The sequence below is a fragment of the Callospermophilus lateralis genome, chromosome 7, assembly GCF_048772815.1.
Source record: "Callospermophilus lateralis isolate mCalLat2 chromosome 7, mCalLat2.hap1, whole genome shotgun sequence".
NCBI classification, from domain to species: domain Eukaryota; kingdom Metazoa; phylum Chordata; class Mammalia; order Rodentia; family Sciuridae; genus Callospermophilus; species Callospermophilus lateralis.
The window spans coordinates 101448237-101469500 of NC_135311.1; the positions used below are offsets into that span (position 1 = coordinate 101448237).

Consider the following 21264-nt stretch of genomic DNA (forward strand, 5'->3'; position numbering starts at 1 on the left):
CAGACCTTTCTGATCCTCAGTACAAAATAAAAATATTAAAAGCATAAAAGGTTAATAAGGATTAATGAGATAAAATGTTAAAGTACTTTGTAAAACAGAGTGAGGGGGCGTCTCAGATATAAATTAGTAAAACATATTTGAATATAAGGTAGATGTGATAGCATTCCCTATTTTGTCACTCACCAGTAGCACAGACACAAAGACACAAATTACGATTATCCCGTGTCCTAACCTTGATGTACCACAACTTTATACCATTCCTAGGCTGTGATGATAGTAACTGTAATAAGGCAACAGAGCAGCTAACTGTATTCAATGGTTTCTGTTGCCATTCTTTTATGTGGTACTTTATATTTATTGTTTAATACCCACGGCAAATCTATGAGAAGGGTATTATACCCTTATGTAAATGAGGAACTAAGATGCAAAGATGTTTAGTAACTTCAAGAAGGTCTCACAGCTAGTATCAGCACTCAGGGATGACATAAGCCTCTAACTCCAGGAGTAGAGTTGTAATATCCTCTGGCCAGTGAGATGTAAAGGCAGAAAATAAGATAAAAATCCCAGAGCGTCATTCTGGCAGAAAGCTGCTAGCTTTCTCTAACAGGACATTGGCAGAACACTTATAAAGTTGTAAGGTAGAGTTTGCTTCTTAAACCCTGGCTTATTCCCACCAAAAGACAAAGCTGCCTCGTTTCATGAGTTCAGACAGTTTTCCTTGGTTTTCTGGAAAAGAGATAGGCATCTGCCATATGGTTGGGTCTACTTCAACATAGATTGGTCATTATATGAGGAAAGTTGTTTGAAGAACAAAAATGTCCTATGCAGTGTCTCTTTGGGAGCAGTTGCCAAGATTTTTTTATATTCTATTTATATTTTCACCTCTTGGAAAGTCTTTCTTGGGAATCACTAGGAATGTGCAACTGCAGCTGTGGCATGCTGGGAGGAAGTAGGTGACCATCTCCTCTTGTCCCATCATCAGCTCTCCCCTCTAGGCTGTGAGGGGCCAGGCTGGAGGAAGCCAGCAATCAAGCATGTGAATATTGGGAGTCACATCACCCTGTGGGTGTCTATTTCATGGAATAACACCAAAAGTGTGTTTTGTGTTTTATTTTTGGTCCCTGAAGCTCCTGGCATATTTAAACAGAGGCCACCTATTAGCATCGCTCCCTCAAGCCCCCTGCTGCCCCTCCACAAGGAAGTAGAGGCCTTGCTGTTCCTGTCTGAAGGGAAACCCTACCTGCTGGAGGTGCGTGCTTGACCCTTTTCTCTGTATGTTTATTATTTTCTCCTGTTTGAGAAAAAGTCCTTTTGTTGCTCAACTTTATGTTACTCTGATGAAGAGTAGGACTGTTGTGAGAAGAAGTGATGCTTTCCTATACATCTGACAGAAATAAAATCAGGGTTGGGTGTAGTTCAGTGGGAGAACACTCTTCCTAGTATGTGCAAGGCCCTGGGTTCCATCCCCAGCACCACAAGAATAAGTAAAAATTAATAAAAGAGACTATTATTGGCCCTCTCTTCAACCAGGAATCGGGCCCAGGAGGAGGTAAATGACACTTCACCTGTTTAAAAGTTTACTTCGTTATCAGAGTTTTGTTCCCACTCTTTTGTAGATCCGCGGTCCTAATATACTACAATTCAAAGCCATACTTGATTTGTTTGTTTTAGCATTGGGAGCTTTGCACACATCAGGCAAGCAGTCTACCACTGAACCACATCTCAGTTCCCATGTATTCTTGAACCTTGGAGTGTGGGAGTGGCTCCCCCCAGCCCTCTATTAGGCATACACTGTGGCCTATTCTCAGCCCAAGCTTCCCTTTACACCCAGAGCCACCCCTCCTGCAAACTTAGTCTTCCTTACATGATTTACATGTATATGAATCCATGAACAGCATACCATATTGTCTTTTTAAAATTACATCAACAGTGCATCAGTGATTGTTTTAAACATTCAGAGGCTTTGAAAATTAATGAAAAGTGACTCTCCTGGAAAAAAGCACACACTTGCACAGAATTGCATAAAATGCCACATAGCCTCAGACACCCTGAAATCTGTCCATGGACCGCTAACAAGAAACCCTGATTTGAGACAATGTTGATGTTCTTAAATCTGGGTAGATTTTAGTTAAAGACAGAATTGACAGCTCAACTGTTAATTGAAGCATGAGAAGCCTCACTCCTCTCACGTCCTCCCACCAGGTCATGTTTGCCCTGCGAGAGCTGACAGGCTCCCTCCTGGCCCTCATGGAGATGGTGGTGTACTGCTGCTTCTGTAATGAGCACTTTTCCTTCATGATGCTGCATTTCATTAAGGTACAACCTGAGTTAACCCTGTTGATAGCCAGATAGAAAATGCTCCTCGGAAGTGTGGCATTAAAACAAAGTCGTTTCTTGCTTTCTGTATATATAAATTTATTAAAATGCACAATGGAATCTGAGTTTTATTAACCTGCCTTCTTTACCCAGTTATCTCAGCAGATTTTTCTACTTCATAAGCTGACTTTTCAATATACTTTTTCAAAGCAGACTTAGCTCAAAGCATTCTCATGTAATGTATCAGCATTTTCTAGAAAGTAAAATAGGATATATACAATGAACTTTTCAGTCTATTTAATGACTTTAGATTCTCCCCTTTCCTTTTATTCTCTCTCCCCCTAATTTCACAGTAAATTATCATGGAGTGTTAAGCTGGAAAGAGGTCATTTATTTCAGTCCCCAGATTTAGCATTTGGGGAAACTGAGACCCAGAGAGGGAAGTTGACTTGCCCAAGATGAGTCAGTGGTATAACTAGGGATGGGATCCAGCATGTTGATTGCCACTCCCATATGCTCTCCACTGAAAAATTACTAGAATGTTTATGCTTTCAAAAAAAACTCTTTCAGAACCAACTAGAAACTGCTCCACCCCATGAGTTAAAGAACACATTTCAACTGCTTCATGAGATATTGGTAAGTCAGATGTTCTGATTCACTTGTATTTAGGTATTTATAAGTCAGAACACAATTATAAAGTTATTATTTTATTATTTTTTACTTATTTGGTCTGCATTATTTGAGTTCTTTTTATATCATAAAACTCTGCTTTCTGGGACCTCGCAATTAAGTGAGGGAACCAGGCAAATACACAATAGTGCAGAGGTAGGAAGACTAAAGGATGATAATTAGCCCTGTTGAGGCCCTTACAGTGTGTAACCTACCAGTGCAAGTGTTACTGTGTTTAAACCTCAGGATTACCTCAGGGTAAACTGCTAATCATTTAGTCTTAGACACCATTGAATAGATATGAACTGTTAAAAATATTTAGAGAGCCAGGAAACCATGAGATATGCTCAATTATGAGTTACTTTCCAATTTGAGAAATGTGAAAAGCAGGAGGTGAAAATCATCTGCAATTGGCAAAGTACTGTATCACTGGAAACTGAGATTTAAAGAAGTAGAGTGATTTGCCTGAGGCCACCTTTGGCAGATACAGGGTTTGTGGCAGAGTCAGCATCTAAGTCAAGTGATTGGCCCGGAGCCCAGGCTCTCCACCACACACACTCTTGAGGAGCACTTTGATTTTAACCGTATGACTGGAGGAAGAGGTGGGAACTGAACAGAACTTGAGAAAAGAAACTCAGACCAGGTTGTAAAAGGCTTCTGCTCCTAATCCTAAGGTGTATGCATTTTTTTCCTATAGGCCACTGGTTGTACACCTGGATATTTCTACCTGTACACTTGTTTTCTTCATATTTTTTTTTAATTTCTGTCCTATTTTGAAAAGTCAAGTAATCTAGACTCATTAGTTCCATTTCCTGCATGTAAAGAAGCCCTGGGAGAGGCCCGTTGTCTCCAGTTTCCCACCATCCTCACCACTCCTTAGCCCTCCTTGCTTATTTCAGTTGCAATCCCTGCTGTCATTGATGGTGTACCAGAAAGTCTTCTAAGCAGGAGAGTGACATGACCCAGTTTGTTTTGGAAAGATTCCCCTGGCTGTCTTTTTAGGGATGGAGGAGAAAGCAGGATTAGGAATTGGAAGACCATAGAAGAGTTCATCAAGAATCTGAGTGTGACATAACAAGGCTTGCACCAAAGAAGAGGCAGAGAGAGGAAGGGTAGTGAGGGAGAGATGAAGAGGTGCTTTGGAAAGAGAATCAATAGTGATTGGTGATTGGCGTAAGCTAATGAGAGAGATTAGCATAGGGATTCCTTAAAGACAATCTGAATGTTTCCTTTAGATTCCCAGTGCTTAATAGGTCTTGACATAGAGGATGCATTGAAAGGGTTTAGAATAAGAAAATGCATCATGGATGCCATTTGTTACATCTTTCTGGTCCTTTATTTCCTCCTGGTTCTGGTACCTTTACACCTGGAAGATTTTTTGCTTTTCAAGGATAGGACGAACAACAAACCTCTACAGTTTATTATACTGCATAATTCAGTGCCAAGAACTAGAAATACAGTGACAAGTGAAATAGATTCAGCCCTCTATAGCAAGGCCAAACCTTTCCCATCAATTTTTAGAGCCTAATAGCAAAACTTAAATGCATTTTTAATAAGTCAGTTAGAGAATAAACCTCTTTTCCTTAGGATCTTGAAACATGTCCTTATAAACTAGAGAATTTTAGATTCAGTTGGTAGGAACATGTAGTTAGAAATGAATGGATCTTTAAATATTACTTAATATTTTTATGTCTCAGTTTAAAATGTGAAATATGTGGCAATGCACATTTGTTAGTATTGGGTTTTGTTATGTTAGAAACTAAATCTCTTTAGTAGAGCTTCGAAGAAGGCACTGTGGCTATTACACAGGTTTCTTCTTTCATTTGCCAACCTTTGTTTCCTCCCTTCATAGGTCATTGAAGATCCCATACAAGTAGAGCGAGTCAAATTTGTGTTTGAGACAGAAAATGGATTACTAGGCAAGTATACCAGTGAACAAGCGTCTGCAGCAAATATTCAGATAACAGTTGTCCTGGCAGTCCTGCCCCCACTGCTTCCTGGTGCGGATGAGTGACTGGTCCATTACAAGTCTGGTTCTACATCCTAGTTGGGAGAATTAAAACCCCAGGATCTTACCACTCTGGACTTTCTCCTGCTTTTAGTCATTAAGGTGCAGCTATTTTCCCAGGTTAGGTAAGACTCAGTAGTGCTGTGGCTGGAGATCACTTTCTGAAACAGAAAAATTTTTCCTCTACTAAACAGCAATTGAGGAGAGAAAAACTTAAAACCCCAGACTTGGCATGTTGTCAAAAACATGATGTATGTTTGAGGTTTGACTTGTGGTATGAATATACCCACGCTTCCATTTGTCTACTCATAGAAGTCCAGTGCTTTTTTCAGAAGGCTAATAGCTTAATAAGCAAATTATTTTAAAAAAAAATTTAGTTAAAAAAAAATACCCCTCTCCCACTGTAGTTAATCAGAGTCACTTTGGATTTTGCTGTGAAATCATGTACTACTCACATTTCTGTTAACAGTGGACTGTATGTACAACAGCGTCACATAAAATTACGTCACCTAGTGATGTGGCAGCCATCTTTGTTTGTGTCTACTTACTCTGATGTTCACACATAACTAAATTGCCTAGTGACTCATTACTCAATACACACCTGTGTGGTTAGGTGGCCGTGACTATATTAAGAGGAGATGTAGGGTCTCCTTTTATTGCAGAAAGGATTTACAGGCTAAAAAGTTTTATAGCAGTAGCTTTCCGGGCCCACATTTGTAACTGTGTACTGTAGTCAGAGTAGCACCCAGGCTCTCTGAAACTTAGAAAACAATAAGCTCATCAAGAGCAAGGATATAGGTTATTTATTTTTAAATCCCTAAAATGCAAAACAAGAAATATTTTGTTGAACAGAACTAATGTCATAACTTTCAGTTTATCAAACTATAACTACTTTCTGTAATGTGGTGTATGGGAAAATTTGTATAATTAGCCAGTTTAAATTATGGTTCCATTTCAGTTCTTCTGAAAGTCAAACTCATTACCATGTACCTTTTTTTTTTTTTTTTTAATGTATTTTTTTTTAACATTAGAACTTGGGGCATGCCGTTGAGATAGGCATCACTTTGCTTTTACTTAATTTGTTCCCTTGCAGCTTGCCAGAATAGTTTATAAATTTTTAAAACAAGAGAACTTATTATCACTTGGACCCACTTCAGTTCAGTGCTTTATTATTAAAATGTCCCTTCTCTTCCTTCAGCTTTGATGCACCACAGTAATCACGTGGACAGCAGTCGCTGCTACCAGTGTGTCAAATTTCTTGTAACTCTTGCTCAAAAGTAAGTATAAACTTAAGATTCAGGAATGAAATTACTAAAAACAGAAACATCTGCCTTGTCATTATATCTTAGAAAATATGACTCAGGACCTGCTTGCTAGGTAGGTTCAACAAGTGATCTTCAAAACAAATGTGGAGGAGAATTAAAAGAAGAGTATATCTTACGGAATTTTGAAAAGAAAGAAAGCTAAACTAAAAGGAGGAATCTAGGCAATGCTTTCAAGTTAAGAGCCAGAGTTTATAAACCTCCCTGAGGTCTCCTTCATTAATACAATCCAGCTACCAACTCTTAGGCCCCGGGTTCCCAATTTCTAATAGCCTCTCCATCAACAAAATCGTGATACCAGGCTGAGGTTGTGGCTCAGTGGTAGAGCCCTTGCGAGTCACTGGGTTCAATTCTCAGCACCACATATAAATAAAAAAATAAATAAATAAAGATGCATCGACAACTAATAAAAATACTTTAAAAAAAAACACAACTCCTATAGCACTGTGTGAAGTACTTTGTTGGCATTATCTTATTTAATCTTTTCAGCAACTTCATAAGGTTTGGAATCATTTATCATGGGATTTATTATCATGGGTAGTTTAAGTGTTGGAACTAAAGTCACAGAGCTAGGACTTGAACACAGGCTGATAGGCTTCAAAGTAAAGGTTTTGGGTTTTTGTTTTTTAATCTTAACCCTTTTTAGACCTACATTTCAATGGTATTAAGTTCATTCACCTAGCTGTATAGCCATCATCACGAGCCATCTCCATAAGTCTTTTCATCTTCCAAAACTAAAATGACTCTCTCCTCTTTTCCCTCCTTCAGTACTGTCTTCAAATATGGACAGCTTTCTAGACAGGCAAAGAAAAATGAAGAAGGTTGTGGAGTTGGTAGGGGCTTACAAAGCAATGCTTTCAAGTTAACTTTTCCCATAATCTCATTCTTCATATTCAAAACACAAAAATTAAGACCAATTTGATATGTCAAGAGGTCATTTATTAAATATACAATCTGTTGTGGTTTTTATTTTTGTTTTCCATCTTTGACTTTTAATAGATCTGAATGAGAGTGAGGTAGAAGGATGGACATTGACCACACGTGCACCTTGTGCTGCCTCTGAAGTGTAACCTGGGAATATGTTGCTTAACCAAACCAGAACAGAATAGAAGTTTAACACAGGTGTTAACTGAATTTTAATGAAAGTGGCAAGATACTTTTTCAAAGTAAAATTACTATGGACTAAACATGAATGTTTTCAAAGAAAACACTTGGTTAATAAAAATGTCCCTGATCACCAGGTGTCCTGCTGCTAAAGAATATTTTAAGGAAAATTCTCACCACTGGAGCTGGGCTGTGCAGTGGCTCCAAAAGAAGGTAATCAATTCTGAACTCTTCTAACTATAACATAAAGATTAATAACAGCACATCTTATCAGGGGAATCTCCAAAACCTTATTTGTAAACTGATCTCAAAAGTATTTTCAGACTTAAAGTACTTCTTTAGTACAGTCAATATCTATTTGTATATATTAAATGTGTCAATACAATAGTCCCCCTTATCTACAGGGGGTGTTCGTGGATGCCTGAACACAGGTAGTACTTAACATTGTACGTATTGTTTTTCCTCAGACCCATAAACGTATAATAAAGTTTAGTTTTATATTAAGCACAATAAGAAATTAATAATAACAACTAATAATAAAAGGGGAAAATAATAAAATAGAACAGCTGTGATAATGTACTCAAAAGTTATACGAATATGGTGTCTTTCTCTTAAAATACCTGTCATACTCAGTCTTCTTGTGATGGTGTGAGATGGTGCAATGCCAGCATGAAGAGGTGAGGTGAATGATGTAGATAGGTATCTTGACACAGCCAGGCTACTGTTGGCCTTCTCATATATTGTCAGTGAAAAAGCTCACTGCAAAATGACGATGTCAGGAAGGTAGCATGTAGCGTGGACATATTACTGGACTGAGAAATGGTTTACATCTGGAGTGGGGCAGCACACGATTTCATCATGATACTCTGACTGTCGCACTATTTCAAATTTAGGATTTGGTGGGGTTGGGGTCGTGGCTCAGCGATAGAACACTTGCCTGGCACATGTGAGGCCCTGGGTTCAATCCTCACCACCACATAAAAACAATAAAGGTATTGTGTTCAACTACAACTAAAAAATAAATAAATATTTTTTAAAAAATTAGGATTTGTATATTTCTGGAATTTTCCACCTAATATATTTGGACTGTGTCTGATCATGGGCAACTAAAAAGCAGGTGAAGCAATTATGGATAAGGGAGAACTAACTACTAAACATGTCTTAACTTCATGGTAAAGACAGGGGTGATGCTATATAAGAAGCAGTATTTCCTGGGGTTGTGGGAGAAGAGATAAATCCTCTGTGATCTCCTGAGGTGACTGGAGGTCCTGGTGGACTTAGAGCCTGTGCTGGTTAGACTCTCCCATCTGATGGTGGAGACTGTGGACTCTGATGGCATGCTTGATCTTTCATCCAGATGTCAGAACATTATTGGACACCACAGAGTAATGTCTCCAATGAAACATCAACTGGAAAAACCTTCCAACGAACCATCTCAGCTCAGGTAAGGGCCATCTTTGACCTTGTTTGCTTTGAAGTCCCCTTGTGCAGCATTCTCAGAATCCATAGCCCAGATAAGAGGTGTGGGGTTGAAAATGAGAACAGGCAGAAGCAGTAATTGGATTTTCTGTGAAAAGGCAACAGATGGGTATACACTCATGCAGGTCTATGCAAATCATTTGCCTGGAAGAAGTCCTGTAGGTTGGTCAGTCTGGTCCCAGCAGGGCATGAAAGTTGAGTGTAGTGGTGGAATACGCCACTCTGGCTGCTCGTGCTGCCGAAGATCAGTGAAGAGTTAGGATGGCCCTTAACTCTTTCTGCTTGTGTTTCAACCTCCTGCAGGACACATTAGCATATGCCACAGCTTTGTTGAATGAAAAAGAGCAATCAGGAAGCAGTAATGGGTCAGAGAGCAGTCCTGCCAATGAGAATGGAGAGAGGCACTTACAACAGGTATGACCGGGGACCTCATGGCTGAAAGGGCAGTCCCTGCTCTTAAGCTTTTGAGAAAGAATCTCCCTAGTCAAAGAAGGAAGGATGCTCTTCTGGAGTGTGTGTCTGAAGAACGGCCAGCTCAACCCTCTGGTGCTCTCAGCTCAGAGCTCACTGACAGCAGGCTTGCAAAGTTGAACTGTCCTGCAGTATAAAATAAGGGCTAGGCTTCAAGGAGCTGGCTCGCCACACCACTCAGTCCTGGTAAAGCCAGGGCGCACACACACACACATTGTTCTGGATTGTTTGCTTCTTTCTGCCAAGTTGCTTAAAAATCTCTTTTGGGGCTAGGGTTGTGGCTCAGCGGTACAGCACTCACCTAGCTTGTGTAAGCCCTGGGTTCGATCCTCAGCACCACATAAAAATAAATAAATAAAATAAAGTTATTTTGTCCAACTACACTAAAAAATAACTATTTAAAAAAAATATCTTCTGCTATCACTAGCCTGTTCAGAAATATGGACCTTAAAAGGAAGGACCCCATGCTACTGCAGTACACCTGCCTGGCAGAGAACTCAGAGAATAACTGGAGCTCATGGCCTGCCCGGCATCCTCCCCTCCCCTCCCCCAGTGCTGGGGATCAAACCCACATGTTATGCATGTTAGACAAGCACTCTGCCACTGAGCTACCTCCCCAACTCTCTAGGTTTATTATTTTTTAAAAAACATTTTCATTACTCATTAATAGAGAAAGTTTTTATTTTTGTTTTTGTTTTGGAACCAGGGATTAAATCCAAGGGTACTTAACCAATGAGCCACATTCCCCAGCCCTGGGAGGTTTTTTGTTTTGTTTTTGGGGGGACGTGTTTGTTTTGTTTGTTTGTTTGTTTGACAAGATCTTGCTAAGTTGTTAACTGACTTTGAACTTGTGGTCCTCCTGCCTCAGCCTCCTAAGAGGTTTTTATCCGGCACCTACTTCTTGCAAAATACTGAATTAAGTGAATATAACTGTTTGTTACGTCTTCCCAACTAGTCTGGCCCTCCTCAATAGTGGTCTGTCTCCTGTGTGGCCCCCTCACAGAATAAGTCCCATTAAGTGAAATTGTAGTTATCATATGTGTCATTTCTCTTAAATGGTCTCTTTCAGATCCTCAGTAACCTTGTGAGCAGCTATTGCCCTGATTTTACAGAAGGCTCACTAAGGCCCAGTGTAGTGACATGGCTTATACAAGGGTCATTCTCAGCAGTTTACCCATCACCTGTTTTCTTTGCAGTAAAAATAAAAACTATAGGACAAGAGCTCCAGCAGCTGTTGGTTCCCAAACTTCCAGCCCCAGTGTCCACACCATCTTTCCTGTTCTCCTGTGACAGTGGCCAGTCTCCCTCCCCCACCCCACAAGGCCTTCTGCCCTCATCCACTCCCACCCTGACAGACTTATTCCCCACGCCCTTCCTCCCTGCTATCATTTCTAGTAGAGTTTCAGCAGTTCCCTCCCATGATCTTAAAAAGCCCTCTCTTTTCTCCTCAGCCCCACCTTTCCTCTTAAGTCTAAACTTAACCATCCCTCTTTTCCTTATCTCTCACTTATTCTTCAGCCTCAGGCCTGATTCCCTTTTCTCTCATTCCACACTTGGAGGTGGCAAGTGGCCTTTATTTCCCAGTCCTCTTAGTTCTATGCTACTTGGGAACACTCTGCCCTTTTTGAAACACTCTTCAGGGACTTCCAGGACACATCTTACTCCTGGGTTTCCTCAGACCCTGTTCTTTCTGATCCTCCAGGTACCCAGCCGGCATCGCTAGGTCTCCATCCCATATCCGGATGCCTTCCCCACAGCCGTCACTGTGGCGATTCTCCTAAACTCCAGACATGAACTTCCAGCTCTCTGATTCCTGACATCACTTGCTTTGTCTCAGAAATGCCTTAAACTCAACATGCCCCATGCCCAACCCCACCCCACCCCCGCACCAAAGCCAACACCCCATGGCCATTGAGAGCCGTGGAACCTTTCACATAGTGGCCACCCATCTTTTTGTCTGTCCAAGCACTTTAGTCTCTGGATCTCTGGAAGAAGTGGAGGCAGGGGTGCCTCCTCTTGGTGCTCTAGTTCACGTGCTGAGACCTTTCAGTGATTTAGCTTTGCTGCTAAGGCTTGTAACCCTCCACGTGGTCCTGATTGATGTGGTACACCTCTCCCTCCAGCGGTTTCTGAATTTTAGTTTTTCAAATATGCTTTGTTCCTTCCCCATCTGCCTCCACACACTGCCCTAACGCCCACTCAGCTAGCATATCACTTCCACAAAGAGATCGTCCCTTCTCTCCCATCCACGCCTCCAGTCATATCAGTCCCAAGGCACATGACAGACATGTCTTCAAAACTATTTGTTAACTGTGTAAACCAAAGACCACAAATTAGTGACGTGAAAAATACAGGCCCAGGAATGAACCAGAACCCACCTTGTGAGGTGGAGTACCCAGCTCAAAGTGGTTGTCGGTGACAGCAAGTTCCTCTCTCTGCTTTGTCCCATTGTTCAGTCAGTTCTAATGAGAGCCTGCCTATGTGGTTGCGAAGGAGGATTGTGCCATTAGACAAGTCACTGGTTGCTTCAGTGACTAACTGAGATCCTAGAAAGTGTTCTGTGTTAATTATGAATTGTCAAATAGAAGGCATAATAGTTACCATTGTGTTTTATTACCCTTTAACAAACAGAAATAAGTTGCTACATGATAACCTGGTTAAATTACAGAACACAGAGGGGAATGATTATAGAAGTCTTTTTTTCCTAACTTAACTGTCTGAACTGTAACTGCCTGTTCTTTTTCACAGGGTTCAGAATCTCCCATGATGATTGGCGAGTTAAGAAGTGACCTTGACGATGTCGATCCTTAGAGGAGAATGCCCGGCACCTGAGAAGACTGGGTGCTCAGCGCCTTTTAGAAACCGGAATCTCATCCTTGAAACCCTTAGAAGAGCCTGGAGATGGTCCTGGGAGAGCTGGAGGATTGTGTTCTTAGAGGAAGCGCTCTTTGGGCGTGAGAAGGCAGGAGGCTGCAGTGGTGGCAGAGCTCCAGCTGTGGACCAGCTGCCCAGCAGCCACAGGACCACATGCAGATTGACTTTTTTTTTCCCTTGGAGTTTTAGGAAATAAAGCTGGTGGCAGACTTTTGTTACATGAGCGTACAAGAGTGAGGGTAAAGTTGTTGCTTTCTCTATGATGCAACAAAAGAAATTCCTTTGGTTTTTATATTTTAAGAAAATAGCAAGCTGCCTTTAGGTATGCAGGGGCAAATTTTTAATTCAGTAACATCGAGTAGGAAATGCAATTTAAAATGATGTAAAGTGATGTGGTAGAATTCCTTTTCATTGTAAAATAGTAGTTGAAGAATTCAGTTTACACAGACCTTTATATTTAATATGTCTCCTTCTTTGTATAGAATTTCCAGTGGGTCTGGTTGAGAACCCTGCTTGGACCTTGATGAAATGTTACCAGGATCAAAATTGGGAAATTATTAAGCTCTTTAAGGTATTTTCTGATATGATTTAGATTAAAAAGAGCAATAAAAAAACTACATTCTCCATAAGTACAAGGTGCATTCTTTGACATCTGTCACTAAAGAAATTACACAAGTTGTCCCTAAAACAAATTTTAAAAACAGCAAAATAAAAAGCACTTTAAGATAAAATTTATTGAGTTTGACTTCATAAAATTCTTTTTATTGCTTGGAGACATATTGAATAAACTGTAGTCTTAAATTATGTGATCCCACAATCATTTGTTTTTTCTTAAAAACATAATTACTGAAGCCTGTGGCAATGGTGTATGGGAAGTTAAGTACCCTAGTTGGGAAACACTGCTTTGTGAGCTTCATTATAATTTTAACACAGAAAAAGAACTTGAGACTTTCTTTCTCCTCCAGATGACTAATGAATACTGAAAAGGCAAGGTTAAGATTTCTTTCCCTGAAATAATCAGAAAGCAATTGCACGGGAAGTAGTTGTACTTCCCGTGCATAGTATCACTTATTCATTTCAGGTTAAATACTGGCTCCCTTTTGGGGTGGCAGATCGAGAGGGTTACACCAACCAACATTTCATAAATTTGGTACATTTTGTGTTTTGAATTGCTCACACATTTCCAGCCCTGTTTTGCCTTTAGTTACATGTTCTGCCTTATTTTCAACTCACCATGCACAGAACTGGGGAACCTTAGGAAGTGCCAGGTTGCCACTGTCAGATTTGCCAAGTCAAAGAGGCGCCGTCAGCCCCAAAGTGCCTTTTTGGTTGCTTTTGCATTTGTGGGGACATGTGACAAGGCAGACAGCTTTCATTGCTGTGCAGTTTCAGTAACCCTTCGTTTCATTGTTCAACTGTAGAAGTTCTTGTAGGTCAGGCTTCAGTGTGTAATTCTATAACTACTGCGGTCTAGTGATGGCTTTTGTCAAATACACAAAAAGATGAAAGGGCCAGCATTTAAGAGCAGAACCATGCCTCAAAGAAACAGGCACAAAATAGCAAATTTGGTATGGTTCTTGTGTTTTTACGATTTTGAATGTGATTTTCAAAAATTGATTTTGAATACCTGAATACCCTATGTCCTACTGTTTTCCTCTTCACCCCACCTCCAACAACCTCCTCTCCGTGCCCCTTGAAGAAAGATTGTGTAGGACATGCATTAAAATGCTGGTGATGATGCACGTTGGGATATCATCGCTGGCAGCTGCACTCTCAGGAGCCCAAATTCAGGAGTGAAGTTTCCACTTCTAGTCCCCTTATTTCCTATGGAAACGACGCCTTCTGCCCTCCCTCGCACCTCTGTCCTCGTGAAACTGCATCAGGATCGTTGTCACTCTAGTTTTGGTTCATTTTGTTATGTTGCTGCTGCAATGAGCATCGATTCCACTTTGCCAGTAACCATTTGATTTCCAACGGCTGCAGTCAACGAACTTGCTGGGGACTTTTTTATTGTACCACAAAGTGACACTTGTGACAGGCTTGCCTTGGAAGAGTTGTCATTTTTACTGCCAATTTTTTGGATGAAGATGTTTTTATAATCTTTCACAATGGTCTGCAAATCAAGCAGGAATTGCACAATTGACTCAATGCTGTGTTCTCAAGAACTTCCTTTGGCCCAGGCTGACCTTGGGACAGCCCTTGAAGTCCTGCCCTTGAAGGCATCCTGGGACCAAGAGGTGAGCATCCCCAAGGGCAGCTCACCCGGGACTTTCCCGGCAGACTCACAGGGTCACTGACCTCTAGAGCGCCATCAGTCTCCCCCAGCTTGCCCCACCCTCCCTGCTAACATCAAGGTGTGTGCAGTACCTTTTGAGCTTGGAACAAGCAGACTGGAATTTTCCGCTGCTACCTCTTGTGTATAAAATCTTGTTTATAAACTTTCAAAAGGAAGTAGATAAACTAGGGTTGAATCTTAATTCTAAATTTGGTTCATGCGTGGCAGAGTTCTTAGCTTCTAAGATTATAAAATAAAATTTTTCAAAAATGTGTGGAGTTGGAGTTTCACCAACATTTTTTCACCAAATATCAGACACAGCCAGTGGGGGCGCACGTGGGTCCATCCTGGTGCTGACTGGTGCTGTGGGTCTTCTGAGCCTTTCACCATCTTTCCTCATTTTTCGCATCCTGTGTTGCTCACCTGGGTCTCCTCCCATGCACTATTGTAGATCTTCCCTGTTCCTGGTGACCAACTGTCAACCATCTGCAAGATGGACTTGTTTCCCCCTCTCAAGCCACAAACTGTTAGGGTGTGGGTATCTAACCATCTAACTCACGATCCCATGCCATCCTAGGCAGGGAGTGGGTGTCTTCAGACCTCACAGCAGCATAGGTGCCTGTGAGCCCAGGTGCACAGTTCTGGCCTTCAAGCCATTAGCATCTGTTTCTACATACAACACTGAATTGTCCGGAAACAACTGGGGAGGATTTTTGCCTTGTGGTAGGTTCCTCATTTATGACATGGGCTTTGTAGAGCCATATCTTACCTAAGATGGTGACACATCAACCTCAGCAGGGGGCTGGGAGACCCTACACTGAAAGGGATAATTACATTTTGCAAACTGGAAAGAACAACCATCATGGACAAGCACTAGCTGCACACTTAAGAGCTTCCATAAACTGCTAGGCTGCTGCTAGGAGAAGATGGAAAAGGCAGTGGGAGTCCAGGGCTCAGTGGACATGGGCAGAAGGACATCTAGAATGTTGTAAGGGGCAGGGCATCCTGACTAGTTGGGTCCAGGGAAATTTCTGGAAGATATTCATGCATTCCTAGGAGAGGCACAAGGAATAAGTTAACTCTGCAGTACTCATCCAATACCATTCATCACTCCATTCGACATACTAACCAGTGCCCAGTATAAGCAAAACCATACGAGGCCAGAGTCCTGACAATGTTGCTTTTATTTTTAAAAAGTCACCACATAATAAAAATGCTACAAAACCCAGAATAAATATCAAATTACAAAAGCAAAACAGATCTGGAAAAGTTCCTTGCTATATAAAGGCAACAGAGAAGAACCCCCAAAGCTAGACAAGCTTATTTGTTTGGGTGGGTGGGGCGGGGCAGTGCTCAGGGAGGGACAGTCACTGGGCTACTTGACTGACCTCCACACCAGGCCACAGTGGAGGCCCTTGTCCACAGCAAGCAGGGTGCAGACACCTTCACCTTTGTAGCCTCACTGTTATCTATAAAACTGAGGAGCCCAGCCTGGTACACCGAAAACAGGCTTGGCTTCTAGCCAGATGGCTCTGGGTTCATATCCTGGCACCACTTCACTTCCTGGCTGTGTGAGGCTGGCAGGCACTCCCACCTTCATTTCCAGTTTCTTCCTTCATAAAGTAGGAATGCCAGTGCAGGGCAGTAGAGGGGGTCTGATGATGGGGCATGTGCCATGTGGCCCTCCACTGCAAATTGAAAAGCTGGTCCTGGGGTGGTGGCTCACTGCAGGTGATCCTGGGCAGTTACAAAGTCTGAGACGGAGCACAGTAAGGGCGGCTGGAGAAGCTGAGGCATGGCCTATGTTAAACAGGAGCCTCTGTCTCCACCCTCTGCCTGAACCTCACTCCACTCCCATCCCCAGAATATGTGGGATATGACCCTTATTCATCAGGGACCCCAGGGGCTTCTCTAAAGAGAGCAGGCAGTAAAGGACCCCCAACACCCTCACCCTCACTGCCCCAGGCTGATACTTGGCCCCATCCAGCCCCCAAGGGAGGACTGAGGGCCTGGCACCAGCAAGAGAGCTCTAGAAGGTAACTGCCATGGAGGGTGGGGGGGCAGTGATACCTTGGGAGCAGCTGGCAGAGCTGAGCACAACTTAACCCGCTTTAATGATGTATTAAAGGCCATCTCTGCTCCCCCAGTGAAGGAGGGACTTCCCTGCACCTTCATGGGGAGGAGGGTCCAGGGAGAGACGCTGAGTTCTCCCAGGCAAGGAGCACCCCACACCTGGCCAGTGCCAGCAGGGCCAGACTGGTAGAGCTGTTTCATCCACTTAGCACCCAGTCCCTGGCCCCCACCCAGGCATCCATGCTGGCCTGGGCTTTCACTGTAGCTCCCGGGAGACCTGGCCTGGGGGCTGGCTCCGACAGCAGATGGCAGTGGCTATTGTGGCTTCCTTGCTGATTCTGCCTGCAGTGTCCATGTCGAAGCTCCTCACCACACACGTGTTGTCCACGGCATAGGCTCCCAGGATGGGGGAGGCCCCGGGGAGGGCATTGCAGCCAGTCAGGGTCCAGCCCTCTTCACAGGCCACAGTGACCTGACATAGCCCAGGGAGAAGAAAGTGCAAATTCAGCAATGCAGGCCACGCCCCCACTTCACTTCTCCTTCCCAATAGCCCCAGTGGGGGCCGAGACAGACACCTCTGGCTCTGGGCCAGCTGGAGGGCCATGCTGCACCTCCTCATGGTGGGTCTGCATCCCAACACCCGCTTCTGCTCCACACCTGATCTTCAGGGCACAGGGGAACCTCCACAGTGTCCACTCTCTACCTGCCCCCTGAGTGCCTTTTCCACCCCATTTCACAGCAACTCCATCTGTCCAGTAGCTTAACAAAACCTCAACCATCCTCACTGCCCCCCCCACACCATCCACCACACCCACGAGCGCCTCCTGCAGGCCCCATGTCCCACCACATTTCCCACCAGCCTGAGCCCCACCTCCTAGGCCTGGACCATGGCAAGAGCCACCCTTTGTTCTCCCTGCTTTTGCTAATGTCCCCTGAAGTTTCTTTTCAGCTTGGGGACCAGAGTGAACCTGTCCAAACCCAGGTCAGATCACCCCTGACCCTAGACACAGCACTGCATGGTTCTCAGGCTACTCAGCAAAAACTGAGGCCTGACTGTGGCTTTGAAGCCCAAAGTGACCTTTCTGTGTCGTCTCTGAGCCTCTCCCCTCCATTGCTAACTCCACTGCTGCCTCATGGGCCTTCAGATGTTCCTGGTGGCCCCTGGGCCTGCTCCCCCTTTACTCTGCTGCTCCTCTGCCTGGTGTCCTCATAGCTTGTCATCTCCACCAGCTCAGTGAGGGCTCTGATGCCTTCCCACCCATTCCCTGGCCTGCTTCACTTCTGTCCACCACGTGGACGGTACCTTAGCTGACTAACCTACCTGTACTAGAACATACACTCCAGGTGGGGAAGCAGGAGTGTTTGTCTGTCTGTCTGGCTGGCTGGCTGGCTGTTTCAATGCCTGGAGTAGCACCTAGAGCTAGCACCTTACCTGTGCATGCCCAGAGGATGGATCTGACCCCATCCCTGCCCTCAAGGATGCACCATCAGACTGCAGTCTCTTCACACTGCATCTTACAATGTGGCTAAGCTCCCTAGGAGTGGGCTTGGGATGCCTGGCCCCTGGGGCCCTGCTGAAGGAGCTGCCCAGAGTCCTGGGGACACCCTGCCTTGGCTCACCAAGCCCTGCTCTCAGCTCTGGCCTCATCCCACGCCTTGACCTCTTGGCAGGGCTCTTCTCACTCCTCAACCTCCAGGTGTCCCCTCCTCTGAATCCTAGGCTGAGTCACCTCTGTGTCCTCAAAGTCCAGTGGGGCTCTTGTCCTACAGCAACCTCTCGGTTTGCTAAGTTGATCCATCCATCATGTGCACACACCGCATCTCTTCATACCATTTTTATGCATAGCCTCCTCAAAGAGGAGCAGGGGCCCAGGCAGCAAGCCTTCCTAATCTGGACAAGAGCAGAAACAGCCCCCCACAAAAACTTCACAGGACAGATACATCCACCCTGAGGGACCCCAAGCACCCATCCCATTCCCATATCTCCTCACCTGCTCTGCAGGGCCCGGGACCCCATGATCCTTGACTTTGCACTCCAGGCCTGGGGCACGGCAGCAAGAAGCATGGACGCTGGCCTCCTTGTGGCCCACACACTGGTCAGACTGCCCTCCAGGCCTCTGCCCAGGTCGTCTGTGGGTGCCAATATCTGATATCTCCCAGTGAGAGCTGCAGCCTGGGGCAGAGGAGAGAAAATTCAGATGCTGGAATTTGGGGGAACGCTCTTGCTGTCCCAGACTGGATCCCATCTCCTTGGAGTCTGAGGCTGGGAAAACCCAGAAGCAGCTCAGAGTACAAAAAGAACTGCTGGCCTGAGCGACAGGATTTCTAAGGTTATAGCTCAACTCTGCTGCTGACCTGTTATGTGGCCCAGGGATATCTGTCAACCTCTCTGAGCCTCAGTTGATCAAGAAAACAGTCTATTCTCCATCCAGAGATGGGAAGCCGTAAGTCAGAACTCAAAGGGCTGAGATGCTCAAACCACCCCAGGGGCCCTTCCCCATCCAACTGCCAGAGAGAAGTTCAGGGGTGAGCTTGGAGCTTCCTGGACCACCTAGGGGACCCCCTCCATGGACTGGGGAGACAGATACACCCACTGGCTACCCAACCATGGATAGCGGTCACTCAGCTAACTGAGCCTCAGTTTTCCTATTTGTAAAATGGACAGAGGAACAGCAACACCTCACTAGGAACCTGTGAAGATGTAGTGAAAATACACATGTGAGGTTCCCACAGGGTGCCTAGCACGTGACAATGCTCTGCACAAGTCAGGGTCATTGTGACTAGAGTTCTGTGTCTGAGATGCATGAACTTAGGGAAGTCACTAAGTATGTCTAGCTCAGGCCCTTAGCTGCAAAATGGGACTCTATGGGATATGTTTCATAGAGAGAGTGTCTATGGCTCTCATGACTGCAAATTGGCACATGCCCTTGGGCTTATCTGCTGGGCATCCCCAAAGGAGAGGGCAAGTGGCACATTCTGGGTGGTACAGTGGAGTCCCTGTGCTGGCCAAGGTCTCCAGCCAACTGACTGGGTTCCTTGTCTCACTGCAAAGCCACCTTGCACACAAGTGTGCTCTTCTGTGGGGAGCTGCCACATAGGAACCAAGCGCCCCTTAGCCTTGATGGATGAGAATGTGGAGATGTGGCGAGCCAGTCACGGGCTGTGTGTATGTGAACTATGAGCATTGAGCGCCCCAAGTGGACTGAACCAACATTGCCCCTATTTGGACAGGCCTCGCTCTGGTCTTTTTGCTTGCTCTGCCATGATCTCCACACAGCTCGTGACATGGGCGTGGCCTTCCTAAATGTCAGTCAATCTGCTGACAACAGACATCATGAAGCTATAGACTCAACCCCCTGAAACCTGACCCCTTGCCTCATTTGAATGGTTTCTTCCCAATAAAAGGGTTCAGCATTTGCTCCTTGCTCTCTCTCCATGGACCCCTAAGGTCAGAGGAGCCATCACAAGACCCAAAGAAGAAGGTATTTCTCTGTCTCTCTGTGTTATTTCATGCAGCCCAGTTCACCTGGAGTGACTTTGAGTGTTTAACTGTGAGAGCCAGGTCCTAGCCCTGTTCTCTCCTGTACCTAAACCTTCAGTGACTCCCTAGTATAAAACTGAGTATCAATTCTTGAGCTAGTTATTCCAGATGGCTCCCCTCTGTCCCAAAACCCTCCTTGGAACACTGATGCTCCATTCAAATAGAACACTTCAGCTATCTCCCAACTAGAGGGCCATCATACCTCACTCCCGTACAAGCTCCCATCTATAACTTCCTGCTACCCTCCTGGGCATGTTTGTGACCATGGCCCATGAATAGGTAGCTATACCAAAGAATGTATTTTAAATCAGTGAGTGATGACAATCATAACCACAGCTAGAGATCCAAGATGGCAGGCCAGAGGAAGGCTGCATTCCTAGTTGCTCTGTGGCTCAGGATTTAAGCAGCAGAAATACTGCTTCTCTGAGAGGCAGATGAAAGGGGGATTTCACTAAATCTCAATATTGGATAGTCAGAGTGACTTACAGACTCAGAAATTTGGGTATTAAACAAAGAAGAAGAGTACATTGAAGCCAAGTCAGTTCGAGCAGCAGTAGCAGCAGCACCAATAGAAAACCGGATCAGCGGAGAAGGAGGGAGAATTCTGAGAAACATAATGGACAAATTTAATATGGAAAAACCTGAGATCAGAAAAGCAGACTGCCCTTAGCTAATTCAGAGGCTGCACTGTGCACTGGTGCTTGAAAAGATCTCTGTGTTTACCAACTGGCCACAGAGAGCTAAGGTGGTGCCATCTTGAGGCGGCCATGTTTGCAGAAACCTTGCAGGAGACGGGAGATCAGAGCAAACACTGCCTCACTGCCCTGGCAAGCACTTACCATGTGGCCTAGGGTGTACCTAGCAGAATGGGAACAAAACAGGAACAGAAAATATTTTACCAGGGGTACTCAAGTCAGAAAAGTGAAAGCAGGAGCCCAACTCCCTTCCCCTTTGAGTCTGGTGGCTCACGTGACCAGCTGATGTGGGCTGGGAATCTGAACAGGCAGGTGTGAATGTACTCAGGGACTAGGCCTGGGAAGCCTGGCAAGGGTGTATTTGTGAGAAGCAGAGGGGTAAAGGATTGGCTCCCTTGCCCCATGAGTAGAATCCTTGGGAGGCTCCTGAGATCCAG

The 21264-nt window shown here is 44.4% G+C and overlaps 2 protein-coding genes across 4 annotated transcripts in view; one reads left to right on the forward strand and one right to left on the reverse strand.

Annotated features, from left to right (window-relative positions):
* Usp24 (ubiquitin specific peptidase 24) overlaps positions 1 to 14790 on the forward strand; it is a 131193-nt gene extending 116403 nt beyond the window's left edge. For all 3 annotated transcript variants that reach the window (XM_076860291.2, XM_076860293.2, XM_076860292.2), the window contains exons 60-68: positions 1128 to 1249; positions 2203 to 2316; positions 2887 to 2952; positions 4838 to 4904; positions 6192 to 6270; positions 7557 to 7632; positions 8777 to 8863; positions 9202 to 9312; positions 12118 to 14790. In XM_076860291.2, the coding sequence (XP_076716406.1) occupies positions 1128 to 1249; positions 2203 to 2316; positions 2887 to 2952; positions 4838 to 4904; positions 6192 to 6270; positions 7557 to 7632; positions 8777 to 8863; positions 9202 to 9312; positions 12118 to 12180 (785 nt within the window). In that variant the 3' untranslated portion in view covers positions 12181 to 14790. The remainder of the gene's footprint in view (positions 1 to 1127; positions 1250 to 2202; positions 2317 to 2886; positions 2953 to 4837; positions 4905 to 6191; positions 6271 to 7556; positions 7633 to 8776; positions 8864 to 9201; positions 9313 to 12117) is intronic.
* Positions 14791 to 15801: 1011 nt separating this feature from the next.
* The window catches only part of Pcsk9 (proprotein convertase subtilisin/kexin type 9), a 28266-nt gene continuing 22803 nt past the window's right edge, over positions 15802 to 21264 (reverse strand). The window contains exons 11-12 of the mRNA XM_076862394.2: positions 18583 to 18764; positions 15802 to 17063 (exon numbers count right to left, since the gene is read on the reverse strand). Of these exons, the coding sequence (XP_076718509.2) occupies positions 16848 to 17063; positions 18583 to 18764 (398 nt within the window). The 3' untranslated portion in view covers positions 15802 to 16847. The remainder of the gene's footprint in view (positions 17064 to 18582; positions 18765 to 21264) is intronic.